The sequence below is a fragment of the Polyergus mexicanus genome, unplaced genomic scaffold (assembly GCF_030449975.1).
Source record: "Polyergus mexicanus isolate NDT 795.1 unplaced genomic scaffold, iyPolMexi1.0 SCAF_3, whole genome shotgun sequence".
NCBI lineage: Eukaryota > Metazoa > Arthropoda > Insecta > Hymenoptera > Formicidae > Polyergus > Polyergus mexicanus.
Window position 1 is genome coordinate 10,387,958 of NW_027223323.1, and position 27,204 is coordinate 10,415,161.

A 27,204-nucleotide genomic window follows, 5' to 3' on the forward strand; every position below is an offset into this window, starting at 1 on the left:
TATATCTCACAGAGAGATCAAGGTGGAGTCTTTTTATTCTCGTGATTTCTAAATGACATCCATTACCGGTCGATGGAAGGAGGCTGTTCGTATATTTTCTACTACCGTCCGGACAATTTTTCCGAGGAAAAAAAGTAAAAAGCTTTGAAAAGTCGTCTCGCTTCCTTGTGGGAAAAAAAGAACGACGAAGGAGTCACATGACTCGAGGAATTTGGAAGCGCAAGATCTACGTCGTTAACCAAGCTTTCAAAGATTCGCGTTCACGGGAAGGCGGAAAATACGGAACGCACACGCACGCTCTCTCATTAGCGACGTTTGTCAGTCATCTCTCTCTCGGAGGCTCATTTCCCGAAGCGACTCTCGCCTCATTTTCCAAGGACTATTCTCGCCTGCCTCATTATGCTCTGGCCGCCGTGGGCAAAACGAGCACGGCGATACGTGGAAGAGAATAGCTCGCGCGGAGAACGACGACCTTACGCGCCGAAATATCGCTTCGCACCTAGAGTGTATGTTATTTACTTACTTGGACGCGTTTGTGCGCGTATCGTTTATAATCGTTTTTCCATCTAAATTAATGCGTGAAAAATGGTCACAATTTAATATTCAACAGGCGAGCCTCGTCGTATTGTTAGAATTTCAGATGCAAAGATTATAAATATTGCCCATATAGCACTAAAGCTTGCAACAACATTGCTGCAATATTGCAATATTGCATATTGTAGTTGAATGTTGCAGAAATATTACAAAGACATTATTTTACAATATAACTTTAGTAATGTTACAGCAACATTCCAAAAATATTCCAAAGAAAGTATTCGATAATCGCTAGTTCATTCGTTTACCGCTATGCGGCGCATATTGCGCTATCTATTCCGCATTTAATTTTTAGTCACGATGATTATATACAGTTTACAAAGAGCGACTAAGATTAAAGATATAATAACTATTTTAGCTTAAATTGTATGATATAACCCCAACACAGGTTTTCATTCTTATATAAAATCAAAAATTTGATAATAATTTTTTAATATGCAAGATACTTCAGATTTTAATAAATAAATTTTGAGATTATATGAAGACAAGAGAGATGTGAAAAAACTTGTATGCGTAAATCCACCACAATCTTTTTGCATATCTGAATATTTCGGATACAAAGAGATTGTGAATTTACAAAATTGCAAATTGAGTTTTTTCTTATTTCTCTTAGATAGTCTTTGTAACTGAAGAAAGTCGAATGTGTATCGAAAAGTTTGCAATTTATAATTTCGTTATTATTATAATACAGAAAATCTATATACACACTAAATCCTGATTCTTATATGCCTAATTTCTTATTATTTTTTTCATATGTTAAAGATATTATGTCGATAAATATACATAAAGCATTATTGCATATATACTATATTGCTATGTTGCTGCAATATTATATTGCAATATTTCTGTAGGCGGACATTTTACTGTTGCTGCAATATCATAACAACGTTGCAGCAACATTTCGTAATGTTTCTGCAATGTTGCAATTTTGCAGAAAAATGTTGCTGCAATGTTGTTGCAATCTTGCGGTGCTGTATGGGTTGTATACAGAAAAAATTACGTCATCATAATAATAATTAAATACCTAGCATCAAAGACGTTACTTCGAAGGTTCCGATAATAATATTCCTGCTAGATAAAAAGGCGAAATGATCAACATGTGAGAGTGCACCGGCAAAACCCCGCGCACTGTCTCTTTTTCTTGGAACCAAACCACTTTTAAATTCAAATGCGAAGGGCAGACGACGCTCGCAAGGTCCTCCGTCGTCTAGCGAACGGGTCGCGCGACATTAACGTCGCTTCCTCTTTCCAAGTAACGAAAGGGATCTCGCTCAAGGAAAAAGTATGCTTTTTATAGATAATTACGGGGCGATCGGAGGAATGCGTTCGGAGAAAAAGGCGGACCGGATTTTCCGGTCGCGAGACATGAATCCTTTGATAATTATTATTTATTGTTAGATTCTACATCGAGATTTATACAATCATTTTTTATCGGAAAGCGATCGTATCTTTCACAGAATTACGCTACAATAATACAAAGTTATATCTTCCCTTCCACGTAAAAGATGTTCGATTCTTTAAGCAAAATTGTCGCGTATCGATCTCCAACATGTCCTAAATATCCTAGAATTTCTAATCTATAATTTCTTGTATCAAAGACGCGACAATATCGTGATCTGAACGGTGTTTCAAGCTAAATAAAGTCTCGCTATTTTAGCTGTCTTACTTAATCGAGTGTATATTACATAATGAGCTTTTCTTTATTACGCCTGCAAGCGTTATTTTTAACGCGCTTCACAAAATGTCATGTGCGCACGGACGCGCTTACCCACTCACTCACACGCGCCCGATGGTATATTCTAAATCCGCGTACCGTGTAAATCATCGCGCTCACGCACGTGCGTGCGAGCACCCGACCGCTCACGTGCCACAACCGGCTGTGCTTAAGCGTCGCGCATGAGAGCTCCTCGACCTGGACTTTTCATCCTTTTTCACGGTTTTTCTCCACGCTTATCCGCGGCGTTTCTCCACGATGTGCATCTGTATGCTTGTAGTAAAAGCCGATCATTACGCATTACTCTTGCGTTATTATCGCAACTATTATCGCCGCCGACAACTATTGAATATTAATCATCGTTCGATCGTTAATTAAATAAGCTCGACCGAATAGCAAAAGCCAGAATGTTGAAAGATCTCTCGCATAAGAAGAAAATTTTTTTCTTTTCTACGAAAAAAAAAAAAGTAACCGCGGCGCGTGGCCGCGGGCACGCACGTGCGTGAGCATGATGATTTACGCGGATGCGAATTTAGACCGGTTAATGCGCGACCAACCCCTTGTTGGCCGATGTACGCCGATCTCGAAACACGCGTGCGGAATATGATGCAAACTATAGAGAGATGGTATTGGCAATATTTTAAGAACGTAGATGCTGTTGTAAAAAAAAAAAAAAAATTATGTATGATAAAATGATATATTTATGCATATGTTTCTTATTTTCAATCTAATTTCAGCTAAATTAATATATTCCAAATAATTTCTTTTTCTTTTTGTTTTGATGTTTCGCTACGTTTTCATCAATGTTTTCTTTTCTATAAAATGACTTTTTCTGTATTTAAATTATAATTTAAATAAGTTGACTTTTTGACAATTTAATTGACGTTCGTAGCTTTTAATTTTCATTTATTTTAATTGATCATATATGACACAAACCATATTTCCGAACAAATTAAAAAAAAAAAATGATAAGATTTAGATAAATAATTTCCCCCCAAAAATAAAAAAATTTGATTGTACAGAGGAAGACATTAAAAGTTTTAATGCTATTTTTTTTGGCAAAAAGATTATATGTTTAAAATATCTTTTTAAAACATTTATATATTTTACAATTTTATATATCTCAAAATATTTGAAAAAAAAAAAAAAAAAAAAAAAAAAAAAAATTCTTTTCAAAAGAAAAAAGTATTATATTTTGTGGTTATTTTAAAATGTTGTATCCCTCTGAAATATCTTACGAAAAAAATCAACGCGTTATAACGAGCATAGAATTTCTCTTTAATCTTGTTAAAAAAAAAAAAATGCGTAAAATCTAAGTTAACTAGTTATTGTTTTTGCGAACCGCGCGAAAGAAATCTCTCGTTTTATGCTCGTTAGAAACGGAATAGATACCGTAATTTAACCCGACACAAATGCAAGATCGCGAGACGAGCGCCGTTCTCGCACCGGCTTTCGGAAAGGCTTTAAATTCAAAATACAAAGCAACTACTCAACTCGTATCGTTCCTCTTGGAGCTCTTCTCGCGGCCGATCTCTCTCTCTCTCTCTCTCTCTTCTCCGCCTTCGTGCTCAAAGAACGAAAACGGTGAAGCGGAGAGAACAGTGGACGGGTAGAATGGAATGGAATTCGAGAGGCGCAAAAGCGGATCTCTGTCGCTCGGAGGAGAAATATGAACAGCGTGACGAAGAGCGGTGCGCTCTTTGATTTTTTGTAAAAACGACCGTTAAATCCAAGATCGCATCATCGCGCGAGAAGATATGACTGTGGCGGCGGCTCTCTCGCGTGATGATCCAGCGTGTAAAACGCGAGTCGCGTCACGAAAGATGACACAAGCGATATCTTCGTTATCTTCGTCGAAGGCAGGAGAGGGAAAAAAATATATAGAGAAAGAAGTTCCCCATCGGCGAAGAGACGAGGCTATTCATCGGTACGCGATTCCTCTTTCTGTGACAGCCCCTACGAGTATTATAAGACACCGGTAGCTCGGAAAGAAGCCGGGAGGATACATAATTACGCGCGGAGGAGGAATTTTCATGTTACGACAAACTATCCGCGTCTATAGGGAACCCTTTATTACGGCCATTAGATTTAATGCTAGGGAGCGGACGCGTTGCGCTCCTGCGACGCATCCTTTTACGCGAGCGTTGGACTTTGTGGCCGTTAAGCGGAGGTTGTATCGTATAATGCGACGAGATGAATCTTTTCAATCAGAAAGATAATAAAATTAATTTTTATTAACGTAATGTGTCTCATTAAGTGGGACTCGTGTAACGACACGGGAACCTCCCTGCCATTAGAGAGATTCCTTCTCCCGAGCCTGCAGTTTAGATAAACGGACGGATAGGATTCTCTCTGATGTCTTTGGATTGCTTACCGTCGACGGTACAAAAAAACAATGAGTAGAATTAATTATATATAAATTTAACCAAATAAAAAATAATCCTCCATTTATGAGATAAATAATTTCCAACATGGAGTTTAATTATTTCGTGTACAATATATATCGAACACAACTAAGCTAGACGACTGTCTCTTGAAAGTCGGTTCTCATCCAGCATCTGTAAATGCGATGGACGCGCTCGCAACAAAACTATATTGCAATGCCGATAAAACGTCACATTGTGAGTACGCGTATAGAAACACAGGCGATAGAAGAGAACCTAGCGTTACTAGACATGAGAACATAAGGGGAACCGGCAGATTCCACAAGATATTCCAAATAAAAAGAAAACTCGGTAAAACTTTAGACTCCACTTTTTAAGATTAATTAAGAGACAATATTTCTCGTTCTCCTTTCTTTGAAAGCTTCATATATTTATTTTCAAATCGATTGTTATAATGCAGAAATTAAAATAATCGTCATCCCTTTCGGGGTATGATTCCTCGTTTCTTCTCGATCAGAGAAAAGGGCTCGATGCCCGATATAAATAAAATCCTCGCTGGAAGAGCGACAATTGCAAAACCGGTATCCCTCTTATATTAAGTCTCGCGAACGCGAACAACAGACGTCGCGCTAATAATGCCCGCACGCCCGTGTGTGTGTGTGTGTGTATTTAACGTCTCGTCGCGTTTGTATGCGCTATGATACCGCAAATAGAATCGCCGGAGGAGACGTCCAACTGTCTGGTGCACTCGCAAAAATAGGATTGTGTCGCTCCATCGTGTATCGCTCCAAAACGTTACGCGACGAAACCGCGGCGAATCGGGGTTACGAGACGATAGCGAGACGATTGTTTTTACAGGAACGCCGAGAGAGAGAGAGAGAGAGAATCCAAAACCACCGTTTTCAATTATAATATCTATCGACGAATATAGGTATCTTAATTACTACACTTCCCAAACGAATTTTACCGACATTAATTTACGACATTCGTAACATTAATCTTCAGGAAGATCTCTTTCGCGCGCGAATATTTCTCAATTTTATCAATTTTTTTAATGAACGAATCGCGTTACTATAATTGCAGCAATTATTGCAATAAGATCGTGGAGTTTATGGTAGGTTATGGTTATGAAGTACAAGCGTAAGGAATAACGACCGTATAACGGGTGAGGTAATTAGAAAATAATTGCGCGCGAGCATCGCTCCGAACGCCAAGGTAAACAGTCCAAACGCGCGGCTTACGTAAGTGCAGCACGGTCAGCGTTGCAGCAGCAACGATTCTCTTTCGCGATGGGCGAGACGGCGACGAAACAGGGCGACGGTACAGAAACGCCTCGCCCTTTACGAGCGAGATGGCCTTTTTGCCGTCTGTGTTTGCTTTCGACGCGTAAACGGCGCGAGGGTGGCATTTGTCCACCAGACACGATGTGTTCGCCATCAGGCTCGCGAATAATCCGAGACGCTCCCAAGAGGAATCGCGCCGATCGACGGGCGTGTCTGCCTTTGATTCCCTTTCCTTTTTCTCGCGTACGTGGCGGCATGCGTCAAGGAAAGCGACAAATCTCGTTTTGCGGCGACCTTCGACAAATAAGGGGAGAGAGAGAAAGAGTGACGCGAGACTTTTTTTTTTATTTTTTACAAGAGTCAAAAGCTTGCTCCCATCTTATTAATTCGATAGCGCGCAATAACTTTTAAATTGATTTACGGCTCATTCTTACAAATTCGGTGATTCCGAGCTATTATACGTCCGTTTTATAGCCCGGACTCGACGGGCCGCCCCAGCGGGCGGTCTCGCTTCCTACGAGATGCGGATCTATCGTATCTGCGATATCCCTCCCGATCGCATCGTAGGCGCGTTATAATTCAAGCCGGCCGATTGTCAAACGGACGCGACGATCGCGTTGTAAACACGAGGATCACGTAGAGCGAGCGCCGTCGTTAATACTTAAAGGGCCCGTGCGAGTCACGCGGAGGTGCCGCTTCCTGTGAACGCTCCCGCTCGCTGTTCCGTGTACTAACGAGTGTTGTCGTGTAACCAGGAACCGGCGTACGCGTATACGTGTAATGTAACACGCGTTATGACCGGTATGTCCGATGCTCGCGCCTGCGGAAAAACGTAGACTAGACCTTTAATTTCCGGTTGCCTTAAATTCGCGGTCACGAGTTTTCAATTTTAAATAAGTTTTTTTTTTTTTTTAATTAAGAAAGTAAAGTAGTTTAGAGACACATTCCGACATGTGGAAGAGATCTCTCTCGAGACTTTTCTAATTTAGCGATACTGCGAACTCTTGAAAACCGATAATTACTGGGGCAATATTTTTATTACGACAATGCGAATGATCTTATTTATATTTTATACGATTAATCCTTTGCATATTTAAAATATTAAGTGTACAACTTTGCTTCCGCCGGTTTTTTTCCGAAACTCGAGGCTTTATTGTAAATTGCTTGTTGAGTCACTCCCAATGATCGTGCCAATTCTTTTTGACTTTGACTCGAGTCTTCATTAAGTAATGCTTCCAATTCTGCATCTTCGAAAACCTTCTCTCTTCCACCGCTATGCCGGTCTTCGACGTGAAAATCACCGTTCTTGAAGCGTTCAAACCACTCACGACACGTTCTTTCACTAATAGCGGCTTCACCATAAGTATTTGAGAGCATTCGATGAGCCTCAGCCGCAGATTTCTTCATATTGAAGCAGAAAATTAAAACCTCCCGCAAATGACGAGAATTTGGCTCGTAAACTGACATTTTCAATCGAGAATAACTTTATGATGCAGATACAAATCGACTAATGTTCCTATGTTGGTTATGTTGACAGATGCCCAAGTTTATCGCATAACGTCTATGATCTATTTATTTCGACCACTACTTACCGCTAAAGCCATCTATAGGAAAACGACGGAAGCAAAGTTGTACACCTAATAAAGAAATTGAAAAATCCATAGATAATATTCAGTTTATAAAATAATAATCAATTAATTCAGAATTATTATTTTTCTATCAATATATGTCGAGATGTCCTTAAATTATGTTAATTATAAAAATTCTTCTATCTTTCTAGCCTCTGTCTCTCGTAAAATCCTCGACAATATCTGTTCAAAATAACACGGTCGATGGAAGACGAGGCTTTCTTACAGTTTCTCTGGGAGATCCCGCTGCTTCAATCGCGCCTTGTTTTTGAAACCGCGAACGACACGGACGAAATGTCTCAAGATATTCTTCTTTCTGCTCCTTTCGCTTGTTTCTTTTCCATCGGACACGTCGGCTATTCCTGGGATCAGGGTGGGGAGGCAGAATGCGCGCGTCCTCGGGGAACCGCGGAAAGGTGACAGGTGCCGAGTGCTTCTATAAATTGCGATCTTGAAAGAAAGAGGGAAGGAGCGAGAAAGTGGAAAGAAATCGCGAAGTGACCCCTCGGTTGCTATCTTTAGCTTGTTTCTGAGCCCTAACACCGCTCTTTCTCTCTTTGAAACACGTGCGCTTCTCGATTCGCAAATGTCATTGATGTCCGAACGCTTGCGCTCGATACGAGCGTCAAATTTGAAGATTAAGAGAAAAAATAGATATGTGTTCCGATATAACGTTCGTATAAAAGATCATAAAAAGACTTTTATTTCTCCCTAGGAAATTGTAGAAACTCTTGCAATAAGACGACACGATTTAGTAACGTGCGGACCGTGGAGACGGATTGATACTTGTGCACGTTCGAGAGGTTAAGGTTTCTGGAATATCTCGTATAGCTCAATGAATTCTCGTTGGCACTAGGTTGGAATCACGCGAGTGTATCGATTATGAATGAGTCTCCAGATCCATTCAGTTTGACCCAGCATCCGAGAGCGCCCCCTCCCCCCCCACCCCCACCTCCCATCACTTTCACTCTGCGACACTCGCGCCTATCCTCAAACCGCTGTTGCGACTTCGAAATACGCGATCACGAAGACGGAGACATTAAATTCGATCAATGCGTATAAAAATATCATATTCAATACTGAATTATGATATGTGATAAGATTAATATTTCGTAAGTAAGATGAATATTTCTTAGCCATTGTATCTGGAATTTTTTAAGCGCTTACCTCTATAATATTTCCATCGTAAATTTTCAAGGAGATTTACATTTAAAACATAGCCTTTCTATAAATTGCCTCCTTTAGATTCAAGCGACAGATAATTGATAATAAATTACCGTAGCTAAATAAAACATAAAAATGTACGATGGAATTTCTCACGAGAGGTCCCGATCGCGACCTAAGTAAATTATTTGCTCTCGTTGCTCCTGGCAGGAGAGAAGATTAACATCGCGCGCCGCGGATATCCAACCGTGCGTGGAGTCCACTACTGCTGTGGACCCCCCCCTTCGCCTGCTTCCCCCTTCGTTTCCGCGCCCCTTTCGCGGACCCTCTGACGACCGCAACTATTTCCAGACGCATTTAATTAATCTTGAACCAAAAACGTCGAGTGGGAAAATGGCGGACGGACGGTCGGGTTAGACTCGGGCATCGGCCACCTGGCAGAAATAGCAGCCATGGAGAAGCGGCTCCACGGACTTGACGTTTCCTCCGCGTACGCGAGAGAGACGGAGCGATAGAGCGACGAGGAAGAAAGAGAGAGAAGTGGAAATTAACGGAAGAAATAAACGGGATAGACTTGGCACCTGCCAACCGCTATCTCGTCACCAACGTTTTCGATTTCCTTCGAGACGAGCATCGTCCGAGATCCATTCAATCCGCTCGATCGGCACTCTTGATACGTATTTTTAATAATCTCGATATTCTCATAATCTGCCCAATAATATATATATATCAAACATAATAAATAATTGGGGCGATGGGTGGCTTAGAGCGTTAAGTCGCGGGCTGACAAGTGCCACGTCCCAGGTTCGATTCCGCTCGGATCTCATCCCACCACCCACCATATACCTCTTTATAGAAGAGAAGGAGGAATGACAGAGAAGGAAAGAAGGATAAAAAGGAGGGAATAGGAAGGAGACAAAAAGAGGGTTAGGAGTTAGGAACAAGGGAGAAGAGCGAAAAGAGAAAAGAGAAAAGATAGGAAAGCTATGTGTGTGTAGAAGTGTTAGAGATAAGAGCATAAGGATGAAGGAGGAAAGGGAGCGTGAGGAGCAAAGGTGAAGAGCAAGAGAGAGGGGAAAGGAAAGCGGTATAGTAAATTAGTAAAGCGTTGTGTAAAGCGTTAGGTTAGGTAGGTGTAGGAGCGTTAGTTGTAAGAGCTGAAATGTAAGAAAATGAAATATATTTGGAAATTAGTAAAGTATAAGAGTATAAAATTACAACCCCATTGGGGAGAGTCAATAAAGACATACATACATATTAAATAATTCTATTAAATAATTAACAGGTTATTAAATAACTTGTCGCACTTTCAATACATCGTATTTCGGTATTTCCGGTGATAAATCTAATTCCGCAGTGCTAAAATTATCGCCGATAGGAATATATTTAAGTTAAAGGATTTACTGAATCTCTCCGAGATACAAGATACGATGTCCCCCCTCTCTTTACTGACCATTCTTTTACGAGAGTGGGCCAGGTAGAGTAGCGCGAGAGATCACTCTTAATTCGCCAGGTCAACGGATATCCGCAAAACGCAGGTTCCGAAAAGTGGCCGACTTGCCGCTAATAATAACCAGTCCAGTCCCCCCCCCCCCCCCCGGTGACGCGCATACAGGCCGGATTTATATTTCGCGTGGTACCGGAAACCGATTCCGAAATACCCCGCGTGCGTGCGAGCGCGACCGCGGAAGTATTAAAAAAAGAATAATCCGTCGGTCCACTCTCTCGGCCGGCGTCGAAATCTCCGCCCACGACGAACGTGTCCGCGGCCAAAAACACGGGATTCGGTTTCGTTGGGCGAACGAAACGATGGTTGTGACTGATCAGGCTTCCCGTGGATATAACGTCGTGGATCGGATACGCGTATTTCCGGCGGAGAAAATTCCCAGTGAGCTGAGAAGGGCCCTAAATCATTAATAAGCTTCCACGTCTCTTACGTCTTATATCGGGCGTTTCAATTTATCTCGATTTAATCGATGTTTGCAGCTATATCAAAATAACTGCTGCAGTCAAGAAGAGTTATCATCGTGATACCATACAACTTCGCGCTTGCTTCGTCCAAAAGAACAGAGTGAATCTCGTTATTAGAAATAAGATTATTTTATCGCGCTACTCAACTATCGCGCTGGACATTCCGCGGGTACAAAAAAAAATTGACACGTATAAAAAATGATAAACGCAAAGTGTATTCGGCAACATTTAATCTCGCGTGTGAATGGCGTGCGAAAAGATAAGTCGTTTCGTTGCGGTTGCAAGGAATGAGAGATGATAAAAACGTCTGATAAGAATGCAAGCGCACCTTGTCTTCCCTCCGTGATAGTTACGTGCACGCTGTTGTTTTCATGGATAAAACCGGCTACCATGAAATTTCGTATCGTCTCGAACACGAAAGCTCACCATCATCGCTATACATCTTTTGCGTGCTTAACGTGGCAACTGCTTACAAATTTGCAGAATTTTATTGCCCCTAGCGCTTTCGAGAAACTCGTAATATTATAATCAAGTAAAATTTAATTTATTCATACATTTATAAAGTTGGCATCCGACGTAATTGATTTGATTTAGCAATCGATTGCTTGAGAAAGAATCGATTACGCCGATATGACTTGATAACATTGACAGATGAGACGCATCTGTCTATCGCGGGGAGATCGCTGGTAGGTCTTGAAGAAAAATTTTTAATTTTATTTCGAAGCGCGTACACCAAAATGCGCGCAAAACATTTTTAATGTCACACGTCGAGGATGAAGAATATGAAAATGGCAACGACATAGGTTAGCGTCACTCTTTTTATCGAACAAACGTCTGACATTTTCAAGGTTAATACATTTAGATTAACGTACAATCTGAATTTATTTTAAAGAGTAACTTTAATTTATTTTATTAGAGAATTTTTTCGAAATTTGCGTTTTATAAAACTTATATCAAGGCCTCCTTTTTCAAAATAAAAATTACACCTAATACTTGATATACTGCATTTTGATGCAGTATTATATATTGCATTTTGATAACTGTTAGCGGGAAACGAACTTGATAAAACTGTCGTAAAAGTAAACTCGAGAAATTCCATCAATGAAGAGATTCGAGAAATACTCAAAACGAAACGTACATTTGATATCGCGGAATCTAATTCCGAAACAGATGAAAAAAATGAGAGATCTCCCGATACGAAATCACAAGATAAAGATGGTATGTTTCATATCAAAAACTGTCTGTTTTTAGAAAAAATAATTACCTTACAATCCATAATAAAATATTGAAACCGTGTTAATATGAAATAATTCCGAAAGAAATAAAATTCTGTTTATGATACGCGGATAAAATAATTTTAGATGCGTGCGTTGCCTCCGGCGATATTTGTAGAATCTGTCACATGGGCGGACATGCCCCAATCGCGGAAAATCATTCGTCGTGCGACTTGCAAATTCAGATTGATCGAACATCGACACCGTCAAACTTGACCTGTCTCGGTCCTTTGATCTCGGCCTGCAAGTGAGTTTTCGGCTTATTATAGAAAGCTAAATATTATTCTACGAACAGATTAATAGAGCTTTAGAGATCTCTGACCTCGAACCATGTACGCGAATATAACTTATAATTTAAAAAAACAAACTTGAGCCATAATTTTTTTTAAATCGATGACGTATCTATTATACAAATCACGTTAGAAGATTAAAAATAACAAGAATAGAGAGAGAGAGAGAGAGGGAGGAGAGATCAATGCGTTATTCAAAGATGATTTTTCATATCTCGAGAAAAATATTTTTAAAAAATATATCTTTCTTTCGGCGTTCATTGTAATATTTTCTCTAAATGACACGACAGATGCCGGGGTACGGTGGCTCTAGTGCATGCCGAGTGTCTCGAGAGATGGCTGACCGAATCCGGTCGCACGAGATGCGAGCTCTGCGGCTACAGATACGCGACCAAGAGGGTACGTCGTTACAACCTTTTTCGAAGCGTTGTAATATGGTTCCACACCGTAATAGCCACTCGGCAAGTGAGTTAATTTATGCTTTATCCTCCTCTTTCATTCCGCATGCAAACTTGAAACCGGATTTCATACGCGCGATACAAGTATTATTAATATATCAAACATTGTGCATTATTCATCTTTAAATCGCGAAAGTAATATCGTAAAGCCACAAAATATTGAATACACGCGAATATTATCGTCATAGCAATATACACAGCCCGTATATCATATAAAATTGAAATCATCTTACAAGCTGATCTACAACAAGATCTTATGGAACATCGCAATGTGTATTTATTATAATTAGACTTTTAATTATCCCGACAGTTCATTTCGTTATTTGATGCATATTCTCTTTCAAGATGTTGCTCGATATCGGGTACTTGGCAATGACGACGCCTGTGGCTGCCTTTTCCTGCTACATATGCGCCTTGGCCTTGAAGACATTGCTGCGAAACGGCTTTTACGAGATACCGTGGATGATTGTCGCCATGTTACCAACCTGCTTATTGACGTTGATAGCTTATTGGCGATGGATAATTACGTTAGGGAGGTACGTTCAGCTCAAATCAGCTCGTGCGCCACATTTGTGCGCGGATGAAAACGCTGTCATTAATGGAAAATGAGTTTATTACGATATTACGCGCAGGAGGCGTGATTATGTGATTATTAAAGTTTGGCGAGCTACACACGACAGTACGCATTTCTCGAGAGATAATGTCGATTATTGAAAAAATGATTAGAGAGTATTTCTAGCCCCGCGTCGTTAGAGGGACGAGCGTAAACATTGGTGTTAATAGTGAAGTTATACAAATACTGTCTCTTATTAACAGATTGCACGGTCATCGATGGAGACGCTATTGGAGAAGTAACTTCGTGGTTCGTTTGATTCCTAATAGCAACATCGAGGAAAATATCGATCCGCGAGAACAATCGAGCGATCATTTCGACATGGACGATTTCGAATGGAGGATCGAGGAGATCGAGGAGTTCGCGTGACTTTCACGTACTCGACGCGGACAATCGACGCTCAATCTCGTGACATTTAATTGCGACAAACATTTTCTATTTCTACTCGCGTCTCTTTGTCGGAACCTTCATACAGCTGCACGATATTTAATTGCATTTTATTAACTCGACATTTCAATTGAAACTCATTGTCCCGTAACGAAGACGATGCTCGCCGCATCAGAGCCAAATTAAGATTCGCCCAGTCCGATGTTTCCGGAGATACATGATTTGTGTGTCTGAATTTTTTAGTATTATGTTTAAGTACTCTTTGTATCCTCTTTTACAATTTTTATTAAAGAAAAACTGCCATTTTTTTTTCAAAAGATTCTTAAATTAAAAGTCTAGCATTACCAACTCGTTTTCCGCGGATGTAAACAAGATGACAAATATCTTTACGACATATACATGAAGGATACAAAGGTGGAAGTTGACGCGCTGAATGCGGGAAAGAACCAGTCGACCGAATAAATCTTTGTTACTTTCATGCCATGCAAAAGCCTGTCGCATCTCACTTTTATTTTATCGAAAGTAATTACTCACACGCGACAATTCTTATCATTTATGTTAGGTGTACAACTTTGCTTCCGCCGTTTTCCTATAGATGGCTTTAGCGGTAAGGAGCGGTCGAAATAAATAGATCATAGACGTCATGCGATAAACTTGGGCATCTGTCAACATAACCAACATAGAAACATTAGTCGATTTGTGTCCGCATCATAAAGTTATTCTCGATTGAAAATGTCAGTTTACGAGCCAAATTCTCGTCATTTGCGGGAGGTTTTAATTTTCTGCTTCAATATGAAGAAATCTGCGGCTGAGGCTCATCGAATGCTCTCAAATACTTATGGTGAAGCCGCTATTAGTGAAAGAACGTGTCGTGAGTGGTTTGAACGCTTCAAGAACGGTGATTTTCACGTCGAAGCGCGGCATAGCGGTGGAAGAGAGAAGGTTTTCGAAGATGCAGAATTGGAGGCATTACTTAATGAAGACTCGAGTCAAAGTCAAAAAGAATTGGCACGATCATTGGGAGTGACTCAACAAGCAATAACCAGTTTTTTACAATAAAGCCTCGAATTTCGGAAAAAAAACGGCGGAAGCAAAGTTGTACACCTAATACATGCTTTAATATTATAAATACCGTTAAAGATTAAATTTATTAATCGACAAGTCCCCTTTACTCGCCTACGTGTCGTGAGATTTTCGAACTGAACTTTTGAATCATCAACAGCAATTCCATCGTGATAACACCATTTACGTGCCCTCGTCTCACACTATATTATCGTATAAAAAGATATCGGTATATTACTTTCAATTTGTCCGCTATTAATTCGCTGCGATTTATCAACATTATCTTAGCAAGTAAAATTATACTCGAGCGATTGTGTCAGGATTAATAAATATTAAATTCAAAACATCAATCCTTTTCACACAGAAGACAGGAATATAATTTTTTGAAATTTGTAAAAGAGATTCCAATTCGTAACAGTTAAAGACGACATGCAAAAATTTCATTAAAAGTCCTGCGTAAAAAAAGAAGAGAGAAACGACGAAGAAAAGCGATTTACTTCAAATAAAATCAGCGTGACGAATATTATCATCCCGTCGTAATAGATGCATTCGATGATTACCGAGAAAGAGCACGGCATTAATAACGATCAGCATCGATTCGCGCTTTAATCGAATCCGTCGGAAGATTTTGAACCGTAACATTTAAAATCGATCTCCATCGAGTGCTTGAATTTCCGCTAACAAGCCGACTCTCCTCTTCCGCTCATTGACTTAACTCGAACGATTTAATTAAGCGCGCGATGTTAGCCGATAATTTCACCGTGTACATGCCTCTTTCATTTCGAAGAGATCGGATATTCGCTGCGTGAAGAACTTCTCTCTCTTTTTTTAAAGATGAAATTCTCGATTAACGTCAGCAGTCCCGATTATCGATGATGACTTACCGATAAGGCTGATAATGGAGCGGCTGCCGCAACAAGACGATTTCACAAGATTAAGTTTACGTGATTAGGTAAGTTAGTTTTCAAGCTAAAGAAAATTGATAAAAGTCGCGCCATGTCATGTTCCTATTAATAAGCGCGATTCTAATCAACTTGCAATAATGAGAACCGCTTTGCTCGAATCTCTAGGACGACCTGCTTGCATGTGGTTTACATTTTAATGCGCAATAATAACCGGCATCGTCGTCCGGCATGCAACGTCGTTGATTCATGACGGAATAATTATGAATAATTACGCTCGTCTGAGTCTTGCGCTTCTCGCTCGAGATGTGACAAAGACTCTCGTACATAAGAGTCGAGTTAATTTCTTTAATGATATCTACAAAGATATGCGAGAAAAAAAATTAAATTCTCCCATTCTCTAATTGTTTACATTATCTTTATTTTGATCTTCGCTCGATCATTTTCTCCCTTGACTCTTTGCTGGAATCGTTGGTACTTGCCGCCTGTTTAAGATGACTTTTCGCCACGGCGACATAGAGTCGAGGAAGAAATGAATCTTTTATGCGGCTGCATCCCTGCAGATGCATCCGGTTCCTTCTTCAGATTCTATGGGGCGATGCGCGGACCCTCGTGTGTCGCTCCTAGATATACGGAAATAAAAAAAAAAGAAGCGAAAAGGATACCGCCAACGAGAGCAGTGTGTCACCGTGAATTCCTCCCATCTCCCGCGGCAAAAAGTAATATTTATACGGCGGATATTTGTCTCGTTGACAGACGCTTTTCCCACCGATGAATTTACTACGTACCTGCGGCTATTAAATTTCGATTCACGCGCAGGATATACAGGAATTTTTCCCCAAAAAGTATCGATTCCAAGTCGAAAGAATCGATCATTTATATATAAATAGATAATCGTAAATTAATAGAGTTGCTTTATAAAATTACACTAGCTGTGTTACTTCTCCATTATACAAATAATATATATATATCTTTTTGCGACGATAAAGAATAATCAGTATGCTTTATCTATTCAGTGAAACTGTCACATGAATCCCCAATTTACTAAAATTAATCTCTCAAATAAATTGCAAATCGCCTGATACTGCTTACGAGAGCATTGAAATTTTTTTTTTTTTTTTTTTTAATTGAGGAGTTTAAACTTGATCTAAGACTTGAAAACGCTGATTGAGTCATAAACGATATCGCGCTGTCAAAGGTGCAACGATATCGAAGACCGGCTCGACGCGGTAATTTATTCGTCGTGAAAAAAGAAAACTGATAAATGGCGCAATATAATATCACGGATGCATAAATCAAGCTTAAGTGCATTACGTCTCTAATTATTCACCGTGATAATGAGAGAAAAAATCGCGTCGCAGGTAACGCGCGAATAGTGTTGCTAATTGTTCTCTCTTTCTGATTAAAAAAAAAAAAAAAAAAAAAAAAAATTCTATCTCGAAACGCGTCGCGTAATTGCAATCCCGGCTTATCGACGCTCTTTAAAGCTGTTAGCGAATCGTAAAACGGAGAATGTGTGCCCGTAACTATGGCACTTGCCTTCTTGATATTTCAATTCCAACCTCGTTTCAACCACACAACGCTCTTTTCATTAGAATCTCTCGTGACGTAATGTAAAAAAACAACGATTTTTTTGTCGGAGTTTATACTATTATACATTCCAAACAGCATTCTATAGAACAAATTATAAATTCATCAAATCATCTTTTTTTTTTTTTTTTCCCAAATCGGAAACATCCCAACTCGATATTGATGATCTGTCCAGTTGCATTCCTCGTGCCGATCTTTCTTTCAGCCGCGGACATGGTAAACGATGCGTTAGGCATTTCCATTGATAAAATTTATAGACGCTGATAAAGAGAGCGTTCCTGCGGTCATTAAAGCGGTCTAACGATTTAGTAGGCACGAGCCAATAAATTCGAGCCCTCCTCGAATCGCTTTCTCTCTCTCTCTCTCTCTCTCTCTCTCTCTCTCTTTCGCTTGCACCCTCCTCGTTGATTTTATAATTAGATCACTAAGCTTATATATGCGCGACGGTATTCGTAGGAAGCGTTGTTAACGTAATTACGGGAGATACACTGTTGGAAATATGCCGCTCGTAGCGCTTTACGCAAGATGGCGCATTTATTCGAGTAACGTGAGCATCATTATGCGCGAAATCACTTTACACACGCTTCACTAATTATTATTAGCATGTTTTGCATCTTGCAATTTTATCTTTTTCTTCTTTTCGTTTGAAATGTAACGTGAAAGTCGAAAATTTCGATAACGTTTTGGGCACACGATCAATGATTAAAAGTTATTCAAAGATCGAGCAATCAGCTGGATCAGCATCAACTTTCATCGCCGACATTTATCGCTTCGATTTTCCTTGTTCTTGTTTTAAAGATTGTCTATGATTACGGATTCACGAGAAGATAAAACCGTCTCCTCTCTTTTTCGCATCGATATATTGGCGCAAATATAAATTCTAACAATTTTATTGGATCGCTATAACCAAACTTCTTTAATTACTTGAATTTTAGAAAAATCTTACGTTTCTTTTTTAAATTTTTCTTTAGCCATAATATTTATACACGAATGAGATATATACCCGTATTCATAGTCCTTCCTTATTTTAAGGACGGAGGAAGCCTCCATGAAGGATTCCTTGAATCTGCAAGGCCACCTTGTTTCATAGATGGACCTCGAGTCTTCCTTTCAGAAGGAAGGAATATTTTAGGGATTTTTAGTGACCGACTGGAGGCAGCACCGTTTTATGCTGCCTGCAACTAATTTCATATAATACATATGAAAACTTTTTCGTATCTTCAAAAAATTCCACAGGATTTTCCCAATCGCGAATGTATCTTTTCGGAATCCGCCACAGAATCCGATTCTCTGGATTTTCGTCTTCAAATCCATCGTCAGAATCATTTACAAATTCATTGTCCATTATCCCTTTTTCCTTTATACACTTTCAATTTGAGAGCGCGACAACAAATAACCACAAAACCACAAATGTAACGAAACTAACTTTTGGAGGTTATATTTGGTTATATTCTGCGTATCGTCTGCTAAAAAGGTCGCATCACTCCTCAAGGGAGCTCGTGACCTTCCTTGAGATAAGGGAGCCAGTAAGATTCCTTGTTCGGTCAAGGAAAGTTTATGAAACGTGGAACGAGGAACAAGGAATCCTTATTCCTCAAGGACGGACTATGAATACGGGTAATAGTCTCATGTAGAAAATACAATATTTTGAACCGAGACTCTGCCAAGGACACAGCGTATGTTTGTAAAGATATGGCTTGGGCAACAGATAAGCTCGTCTTCATGAAAATACGTGCCTATCTCGTGTGACAGATAGGTGATTGAAAGAATGAGTCTTACGATCGCGCGATCAGTTTAAGCGCATCTATACCATTGACCATTGCAATTTCGATGGCGACAAGGTGCGAAGAAGGCCGCGAGAATATCTTGGCACGGCACGGCAAGACTGAAAATCGAATTCTACGAGATAATAACGTATGTTAGCCGCGCGAGCGAAAACGCTGGAGTTCTGCCAAGAGAAACACACCTTAATGCCCGGTATTATATGCGCGCGTTACGTGAAGGAGCCGACGATCGAGAAGAAGCTCGTTCGAGTTCCTTTTCAAATGCGGCACGAGCGTCGCGACGCGTTTCAGGAGAAACATAATATTTGACTAGACTATATAATGTTTCGTCGATGGCGTAAATTTGCGAGCTAAAACGAGCAACGAAAAACTCGACCTTTTCTCTTAATGTCTTAATCAATATGTTGCACATTACGGTATATAATTTTTGTCTCGCAAATTCTAATCGTTCCATCGATTAGATAACATTTCACAGCCCGTGTCGAGTCACATATGTTTTTGTCGTTAATGGCAGAATTTTTAATAAATCTGCGACACGGATTCATCAACGTAATGAATATAATATAATCGAATATAAATAAAAGACGAGATAATTCCGCGTAAAACCTATATCACGCATTGAAGATTGAAGAGTGAAATTAGAAGAAAAGAAGTTGAAATTTCTTTGTCCCGATTGATCAAATTTCAATCTTATGAAATTTCGATTTTCAATCTCAATCTTCAATGCATACGGGCTTAGAAATTATTGGTTAAGAAAAGAAACTTGTGCTTGAGACATTCAATTTGTTTCCGTCTACGAGAAAGCAGATCTCGTAGAATTGTTGACAAGTTTCGAAAGAAACTTGAAAAGATTAGCTGTTCGATGAAGGGCAACTATCAGATTCAGTGTGATTCATCGCGCACCGAACGCAGATGTACGATAATGCGCGTTAATCGAACTTCGATAATATATGTACGTGTCTGTTTCTATTTCCTTCAAATTAAAACATTGAGAAATTGTTTCATACAATGATCGATGGCTAACATGCGTATCCAATCATATAGAAAATATTGGGGACCGGGGGGGGGACCGGAAAGTAATGTTGTTTTTTTACATTAAATTCAAACAGATAAATTTTTAACAAGTTTTTATTTTTAATCAATGATGTAATCACCCTCGTTATCAACAATCTTTTGCCATCTAGTGTGCAAATTTTCAATGCCAGATCGATAAAAATCAATTGATTTTTGAGCAAAATATCTGGAGATGACATTTTGGACATCATCCAAATTTTCAAATTTTTTGCCACTTGTAAAATGTTGTAGCGATCGGAATAAATGGAAATCCGATGGCGTAATATCGGGCGAGTATGGTGGGTAAGACGATACCTCCCACCCCAATTCATTAATTTTTTCCAGGGTTCGTCTTGCGCAGTGCGGTCTTGCATTATCGTGTTGCAGAATAACGCCTTTTCTGTTGACAATCGCTCGGCACTTTTCAATTAAAGATTGATTTACTCGATCCAATTGTTCACAGTAAAGGTCTGCATTCAGAGTTTGTCCAGCTTTCAGCACTTCAAAATGAACGACCCCGCGAATACTCCACCAAACACACAAAAGCGCCTTTTTGGGGTGTAAACCTGGCTTAGCTGTATTTCGTGGCGATTCATTCGAAGAGAGCCACTGCCTTTTGCGTTTTGGATTATCATGGACGACCCATTTTTCATCTCCAGTGATTAAGCGATCAAAAAACGCTTCTGTATTGTGCCGCTGAAGCAATAAGTTGCGTGTGGTGGACCGGTTAGCTTTGTTTTCTTCGGACAGATTATGCGGGACCCAAACACCTGCTCTGCTTACTTTACCAATTTGCTGCAAATGTACTTGGATGGTCGACCAAGGTTGGTTAAGAGTGTTTGACAGTTCCTCGATTGTCTGACACGGATTTGCTTCCACTTCCTTAACATGTCATTGTCTAAAGTTGTTGGTCTTCCTGATCGATACGAGTCGAAAAGATCAAAATTACCGGATTTGAACTTAAAAAACTACCTTTGGCATTTACGAACGTCTAATACTCTTGGATAAACATCGCAAATGTTTTTGGTAGCAACTGTTGCGTTACTACCCTTGTGAAACTCAAAAAGCATACAATGCCGGATATGTACCTCTTCTGATATTTGGCTGGTCATTTCACCATAAATTGCAAAAAGAAATTTAAGATTTAATTATTTACGAGTAAACAAGTCACTCTAACCTTAAAATGTCTTTGGCACGACTTTGAAGTACACAATGAGCTGATAAATGACAAACGAATATCGACATGCGCAGAAACGACATTACTTTCCGGTCCCCCTAAATGCGTTGCAGGCCTAAAATATTGGAGTATATAAACATCGCTCTATTATCCGCGAAATATATCATTTAAGTTCTAGGAAGATTAAATTAGCTATTTGAAGAAGAGTATTTTCTTTTAAAGATTCTCTGCTTTTGTTTATAAAAAAGAAAATAATAAAGAAGGAATTCAGAACATTATCGTGACCAGAATTCGAATCTGGGTTATTACAGCGACAATAAGATCCTAATCGCTAGACAATCAGACGGCTACCCGAGGATCCACGAGTGATCGTTTTTGCTAATTGATGCGGATTATTGATCGTTGATCCGTTGCTACAGTGATCGCTTGATCGCTCAAGCGGAGCACGGCTGTCGCTATACGGCTTCGAGCGAATCGCTCGCATAGAGAAGAATTTACCAACACACGTGTATTTCGTCTTGCTCATTAATATCGTGGAATTGGCGTTAAAGGTCTCGGACATTGATTTACAGCTAGCTCCGACGATTTCCGCGATGCAAATAGCCGACGCAACAATGCGCGAGCGAGCGAATCACCGACGTTTTTTCGCCTCGTTGTTTTGCAACTTCGAACAAGCCGAGCTTTTTGCCCTGCAAGCGGATTTCCTAGCAATTAGCGGTAAAATACCGTCGGGGAAACGAGATTTTACGAGCCGGCCACTTTTGCGCTACTCTCTCGTCGGGCGAAAATCGTCCGGCGTCGTGTTTTATTGTTTTCAATGATGGCGGCCTACGTGCAAGTTTAGTAGCAGTTGCTACCTAGTGCGGATAATGTCTGCCATTTGCGGGATAATAAATTGTGCAAGCGCGGAGGAATGTGCCTCGCGTATCATAAATTAGATATCGGGAAGCGCTGAAGGGACTTTTTCTTCCTCGTTCCATTACTAATTCTGGATTAGCAAAAACGAGTAACGCGATCGAAACACGTTTATCCGCGTCGTCTATTTCCAGCTAGGATCATATCGTCGTCGCACTTTATCCGCATCGGATCCTCGGCGGGTCTTCTCGGAGTCGGGACTCGGTGCGGAAACGCGGTCACGTTCTCTCTCGTCCGGAAGCTCGTTCCCGTAGGTGTCGCGTGTACGAGAAAGATAAAAAAAAAGTGCTGGGATGGAAGGCGATATCCTTCGGCAACACCCCGGAAGTGTGAACACGCCAGACGAGCACGTCGAATCGGCTCGCAGAACGCACAGATTCGTTCGCGTCCAGAATAGATCGTTTCGTTTACGTTTCCAACGCTTGTATATAAATTAAGCGCGAAATCCGATCTTAATTCCAATGACGAATAAATATATCTCGGTAATGAAATTCGAATTAAAATGCTAAAGAGTAAGTGAAAGTAATTTTAAGCGAATTTAAAAGAAATCCCTAAAAAAACAAACACATTTTTCCCATAATTTGCCGTTAAAATTAAATAGCTTTTTCGACGTCATACAAGCTTAAAAAAAAAAAAAAAAAAAAAATGTCAACAAATTGTCGAAGAGAATCAAACTGACGTTACGGAGATCGCACGTGCGGTCCACGAGATTATCCAGGAGCGGCTTATCCGAGCGCGCGCGTATATACGTGCGGGCTGGTACATAGCCTTTGCATGCGTGTAGGTGTAGGTGTATGCGCACGTGTGCTATGTTATTATATTTTGTCGGCCGTGCCAGATGCCGAGCCCGGCCCTTGCCACTGGTTACTTCTGGTTTCATATTCCGGCGCGACGGTATTTTTGGAGTCGCGCTCCGTTACACGCTCGTGTATTTCGTTCTCGCGTGAAAAAAAAAGGAAGGGTTGAAAGAAAAGGGGGGAAGTTGAATTTCTTACTAGGGACGCGTTAAGAAAGTAGCGTGCCACGAATACTGCAAAAAGCAGGAGCCTGCATTTTGTCGCGGAGTTTGTAGCGAGCGTCATTATCGTTAGCGTATCGCAGATTTATAACGTGTCAGTTGATTATTTTGCCATCCTCGAGACGTACAGGGTGTCCCATTTTAAAGGACCCACTCAAATATCTCAGAAACACTGCGTTAAATCGAAAAATGTTTCAAACAAAAGTTGTGTGGCATCAAGGGAGCCATAAGATGGTGACAATAATTTGACCTTGGAAAATCATTTGAAGATCATGTGAAGGTCAATTCTAAAATCTTAAATGGAAACCCCCATTTTTTATTTAGTATTCTTGTAGCTGACATCGAGAGCTTTCCAAAACACTATAATAAAGTATTTTTCTATTAAGTACTTTTTGAGTTATTTAATATTTTAATCTGACATATTTTGATATAAAAAATAAAATATTTCGTAAAATATTCAGTTTTCGATCATTTTACCGTAATACTTCTATGTACAGAATAAATAATAAGACAAATTAATTAGTGCCAAAAAAAATTAATATTTGTTTAAAAAAATACATTGTAAATAATTTTCTTAAAAATAATTTTTTTTTATGCTAATTGATTCGTCTCATTATTCTGTACATAGAAGTATTACGGTAAAATTATCAAAAACTAAATATTTTACGAGATATTTAATTTTTTATATCAAAATATGTCAGATTAAAATATAAAATTACTCAAAAAGTACTTAATAAAAAAATACTTTATTATAGTGTTTTGGAAAGCTCTCGAGATAAGCCACAAGAATATGTAATGAAAAATAGGGGGTTCCATTTAAGAAATTAAAGGTGTCCTTGACTTGACCTTAACGATGCCATCCAAGGTCAAACCAATGACACCATCTTATATTCCCCTCAAAACCATACAATTTTTGTTGAAAACGTTTTTCTCTGAAATGCTAAATTCTTGAATGAAAAGGAATGTACGGGTGGTCTAGAACACCTTGTATACGAATATATAACATCTTCACTTCCGGAAAAATAGATGGCAGAAATCAATTATACATTCAATTAAAATCATTTCACATACATTGTGTCAAGGTTTAGCGGTTATACAATCATAAAGTAAGAACGTTAAAGTAGTATTTTGCGAATATTCATGCGAGATGCATTGTTTGTTCAAACTTATGCGCAGTTATAAAGCATCGAATATATATATACATATATATATATATATATATATATATATATATATATATACAGGGTGTCCTAGACCACTCGTATACTCTTTTCTTAATGATCGAAAACTGAATATTTTACGAAATATTTTATTTTTTATATCAAAATATGTCAGATCAAAATATAAAATAACTCAAGAAGTACTTAATAAAAAAATACTTTATTATAGTGTTTTGGAAAGCTCTCGATGTCAACTATAAGAATACTAAATAAAAAATGGGGGTTTCCGAATAAGATTTTAAAGTTGACCTTCACATGACCTTCAAATGATTTTCCAAGGTCAAATCATTGTCACCATCTTACGGCCTCCTTGAAGCCACACAACTTTTGTTTGAAACATTTTTCGATTTAACGCAGTGTTTCTGAGATATTTGAGTGGGTCCTTCAAAATGGAACACCCTGTATAGTGTACGCAAGTACACTATAATATATCAAAATGTATGTTTCGACATCATATTTTAATTATTACTCTCTTATATTATTCGATCAATAATCGTAATAAAAAATATCGTAATTCTAATCAATGCAATTTATTTAATACCTTGCTTCTAGTGAATTGATTTCATCCCAAACGTCTTTGGGAAGAAATTATCCTTATGCGAATAAATTTTCCTTAAAAAGTTACAATTTTACAATTACAATACTTTTTCATCATCGATACTTATTTTTTATTTAAATAATTGCATCGATATATAAAAAGAAGATTTTATAATCCAAGAATATTGCTCCCGCAGCATGCCGTAACACAAGGTACTTCAATTGACTGTTATTGATCCGTTCAAATGGAAGAAGGAAGGTCGACCACTCGATCGGCCCTTCGTCCAGAAACGATGGGCTCGACTTATTTGCATTGACAGCGCGTTTATACTGTGGCACGCGCGAAACAGTTACCACGTGTACGCCGGCGACGGGCGAATGTAAACGCGAGACCGTAAACGAGAATCGGCCAGGCTAGAAAGAGCACGGTCTGACGAAGGCGACACCGACAACGCCGAGACGACCGGCGGATAAATTTGTTCCGAGGGATAAGCTTGTTGCTGGCTACGTAAACAGCTCGCGCAAACCTTTGACAAATAATATGTACTCCCGCTTAAATTTTTGATCAATCAATTTTATAATATTATTTAATCGGTATTAATTGAGATTGATCGCGCCTCTTAATATCGCGTCGAAACTCGCCTCTCGTTCCAATTTCCATTTTAAGCGCGCGGTTTCGCGGCCGATTCCGACGAGTGCCTCCTCTTTCATCGAATCGTCGAGCGACGAGGGGGACGCGGTGGTGAAAAAAGAATTATACATAAAGACTTCTGCAAATTTATTCGAGCGGCAATTCCGCGACCGATTTCCACGATACCCGCATCTTCCATCTCTCCCCCCAACGGCATTTATTTATCTCGAGTACGCGCGGGCCTCATCGTTCAATTTGCGCTCTCGCGAATATCTCGTGGCCGGGCACGAAATCGTTTCGCTCGTTAACGCCGATTACGTCATGGGGAGATATACCCATCATCTAACCTCCTTTTGTAGAAGCCCCGATGCGCGGGGTAAAGGCTGGGGAATAATTTTTACACGGGGACATAGATTGTGCCAGATGAATGGCGCGAGATTACGCAAGCGTATAATTATGCATCATCGAGGCGAACACGATTAGAAATTTTACACTTTTATCGATATAGCTTATCGATTAGCCACAGTAGATTATATCATAATTATTATTAACAGCGCGTATCTTTGCAAATAATGTTTCCTCTGAATATAATTCATGTCTCACGCAGAGTATAATATATGTATTTCTAGCGGAATATATGTATAATCGTAAGAGAACACGCGAATATAAACTGTAAACATCGAAAGATATGCGTTTAAAGGCTAAAGGATGAAATGGTGTAAGATATCATGACACGTTATATGATATTTTGATACGATGCGTGAATAAAATCTCGTGATCCTGCGAACGATATCTCTGGTCGAGAGCGTTGGCGCGTATCTCTGCGAGAAGCTCGCGGGACTGAAAACGCGCTGACATTATTCTATTCTCTCTAATGCGATCAAGCAGCCGTTCGGGTACGCGCCGATTGCCAATTTGTTTCTTCATTTGAGGAAACGCTCGTATTCAGCCTGTACGGGGTCAAGGGTCGTCGACCTCGTGTCCAGAAAGCCCCGGGTACATACGTGTCGCTGGTAGACGCTGGTCAGCGACTCGGTCGTTACGTTAACTGGCAATCACGGTAATGCTGTCATCAGCGTCCGTACTAACGGCAATAACTATAATGCAGCCATTGTGGGCACTCCCGTGTAATCCGGGCGACTTTTCATTGACCACTACCGGGTGTATCGACAGGGCGGATTTTACTTTACTAAGAATCGATTGCTCGCGCGGCGATAATGTTTTAGGATTCGTATGCGAAAAATCTGCCATCGCGAATTGATTGTTACCGTAATTGTAAAAGATGCCAAAATAATGTAAAGTTGGGAAAATAATTCCGCCTTTAGATACAGGTCGCTCCAGCTTTTGTCACTCGATAAAAAACTTTATCTCACAATTCAGAATATTAACCAGGGTTGGGAAAGTTACTTTATAAAAGTAACTCGTTACCGTTACCATTATTTTTTCTAAAAAGTAACTCGTTACCGTTACAGTTACTAAAAAGTAACGAGTCGTTACAATTTCCGTTACTTTTTTACAATACAAACTAATAAATTATTTTGCATAAGAAAAACTT

At 39.6% G+C, this 27,204-nt stretch overlaps 2 protein-coding genes and 1 pseudogene across 2 annotated transcripts in view; 1 reads left to right on the forward strand and 2 right to left on the reverse strand.

Annotated features, from left to right (window-relative positions):
• The window catches only part of Ets96b (Ets96B), a 59,959-nt gene that overhangs the window by 31,458 nt on the left and 1,297 nt on the right, over positions 1-27,204 (reverse strand). The window lies entirely within an intron of this gene.
• On the forward strand, positions 11,496-13,965 carry LOC138944938 (E3 ubiquitin-protein ligase MARCHF2). Its single transcript, XM_070316011.1, has 6 exons — positions 11,496-11,541; positions 11,786-11,956; positions 12,100-12,259; positions 12,593-12,767; positions 13,106-13,296; positions 13,577-13,965. The coding sequence occupies exons 1-6, from the start codon at positions 11,496-11,498 to the stop codon at positions 13,740-13,742; spliced, it is 909 nt and encodes a 302-aa protein (XP_070172112.1). The 3' UTR covers positions 13,743-13,965.
• On the reverse strand, positions 20,814-21,411 carry LOC138931756 (uncharacterized; annotated as a pseudogene).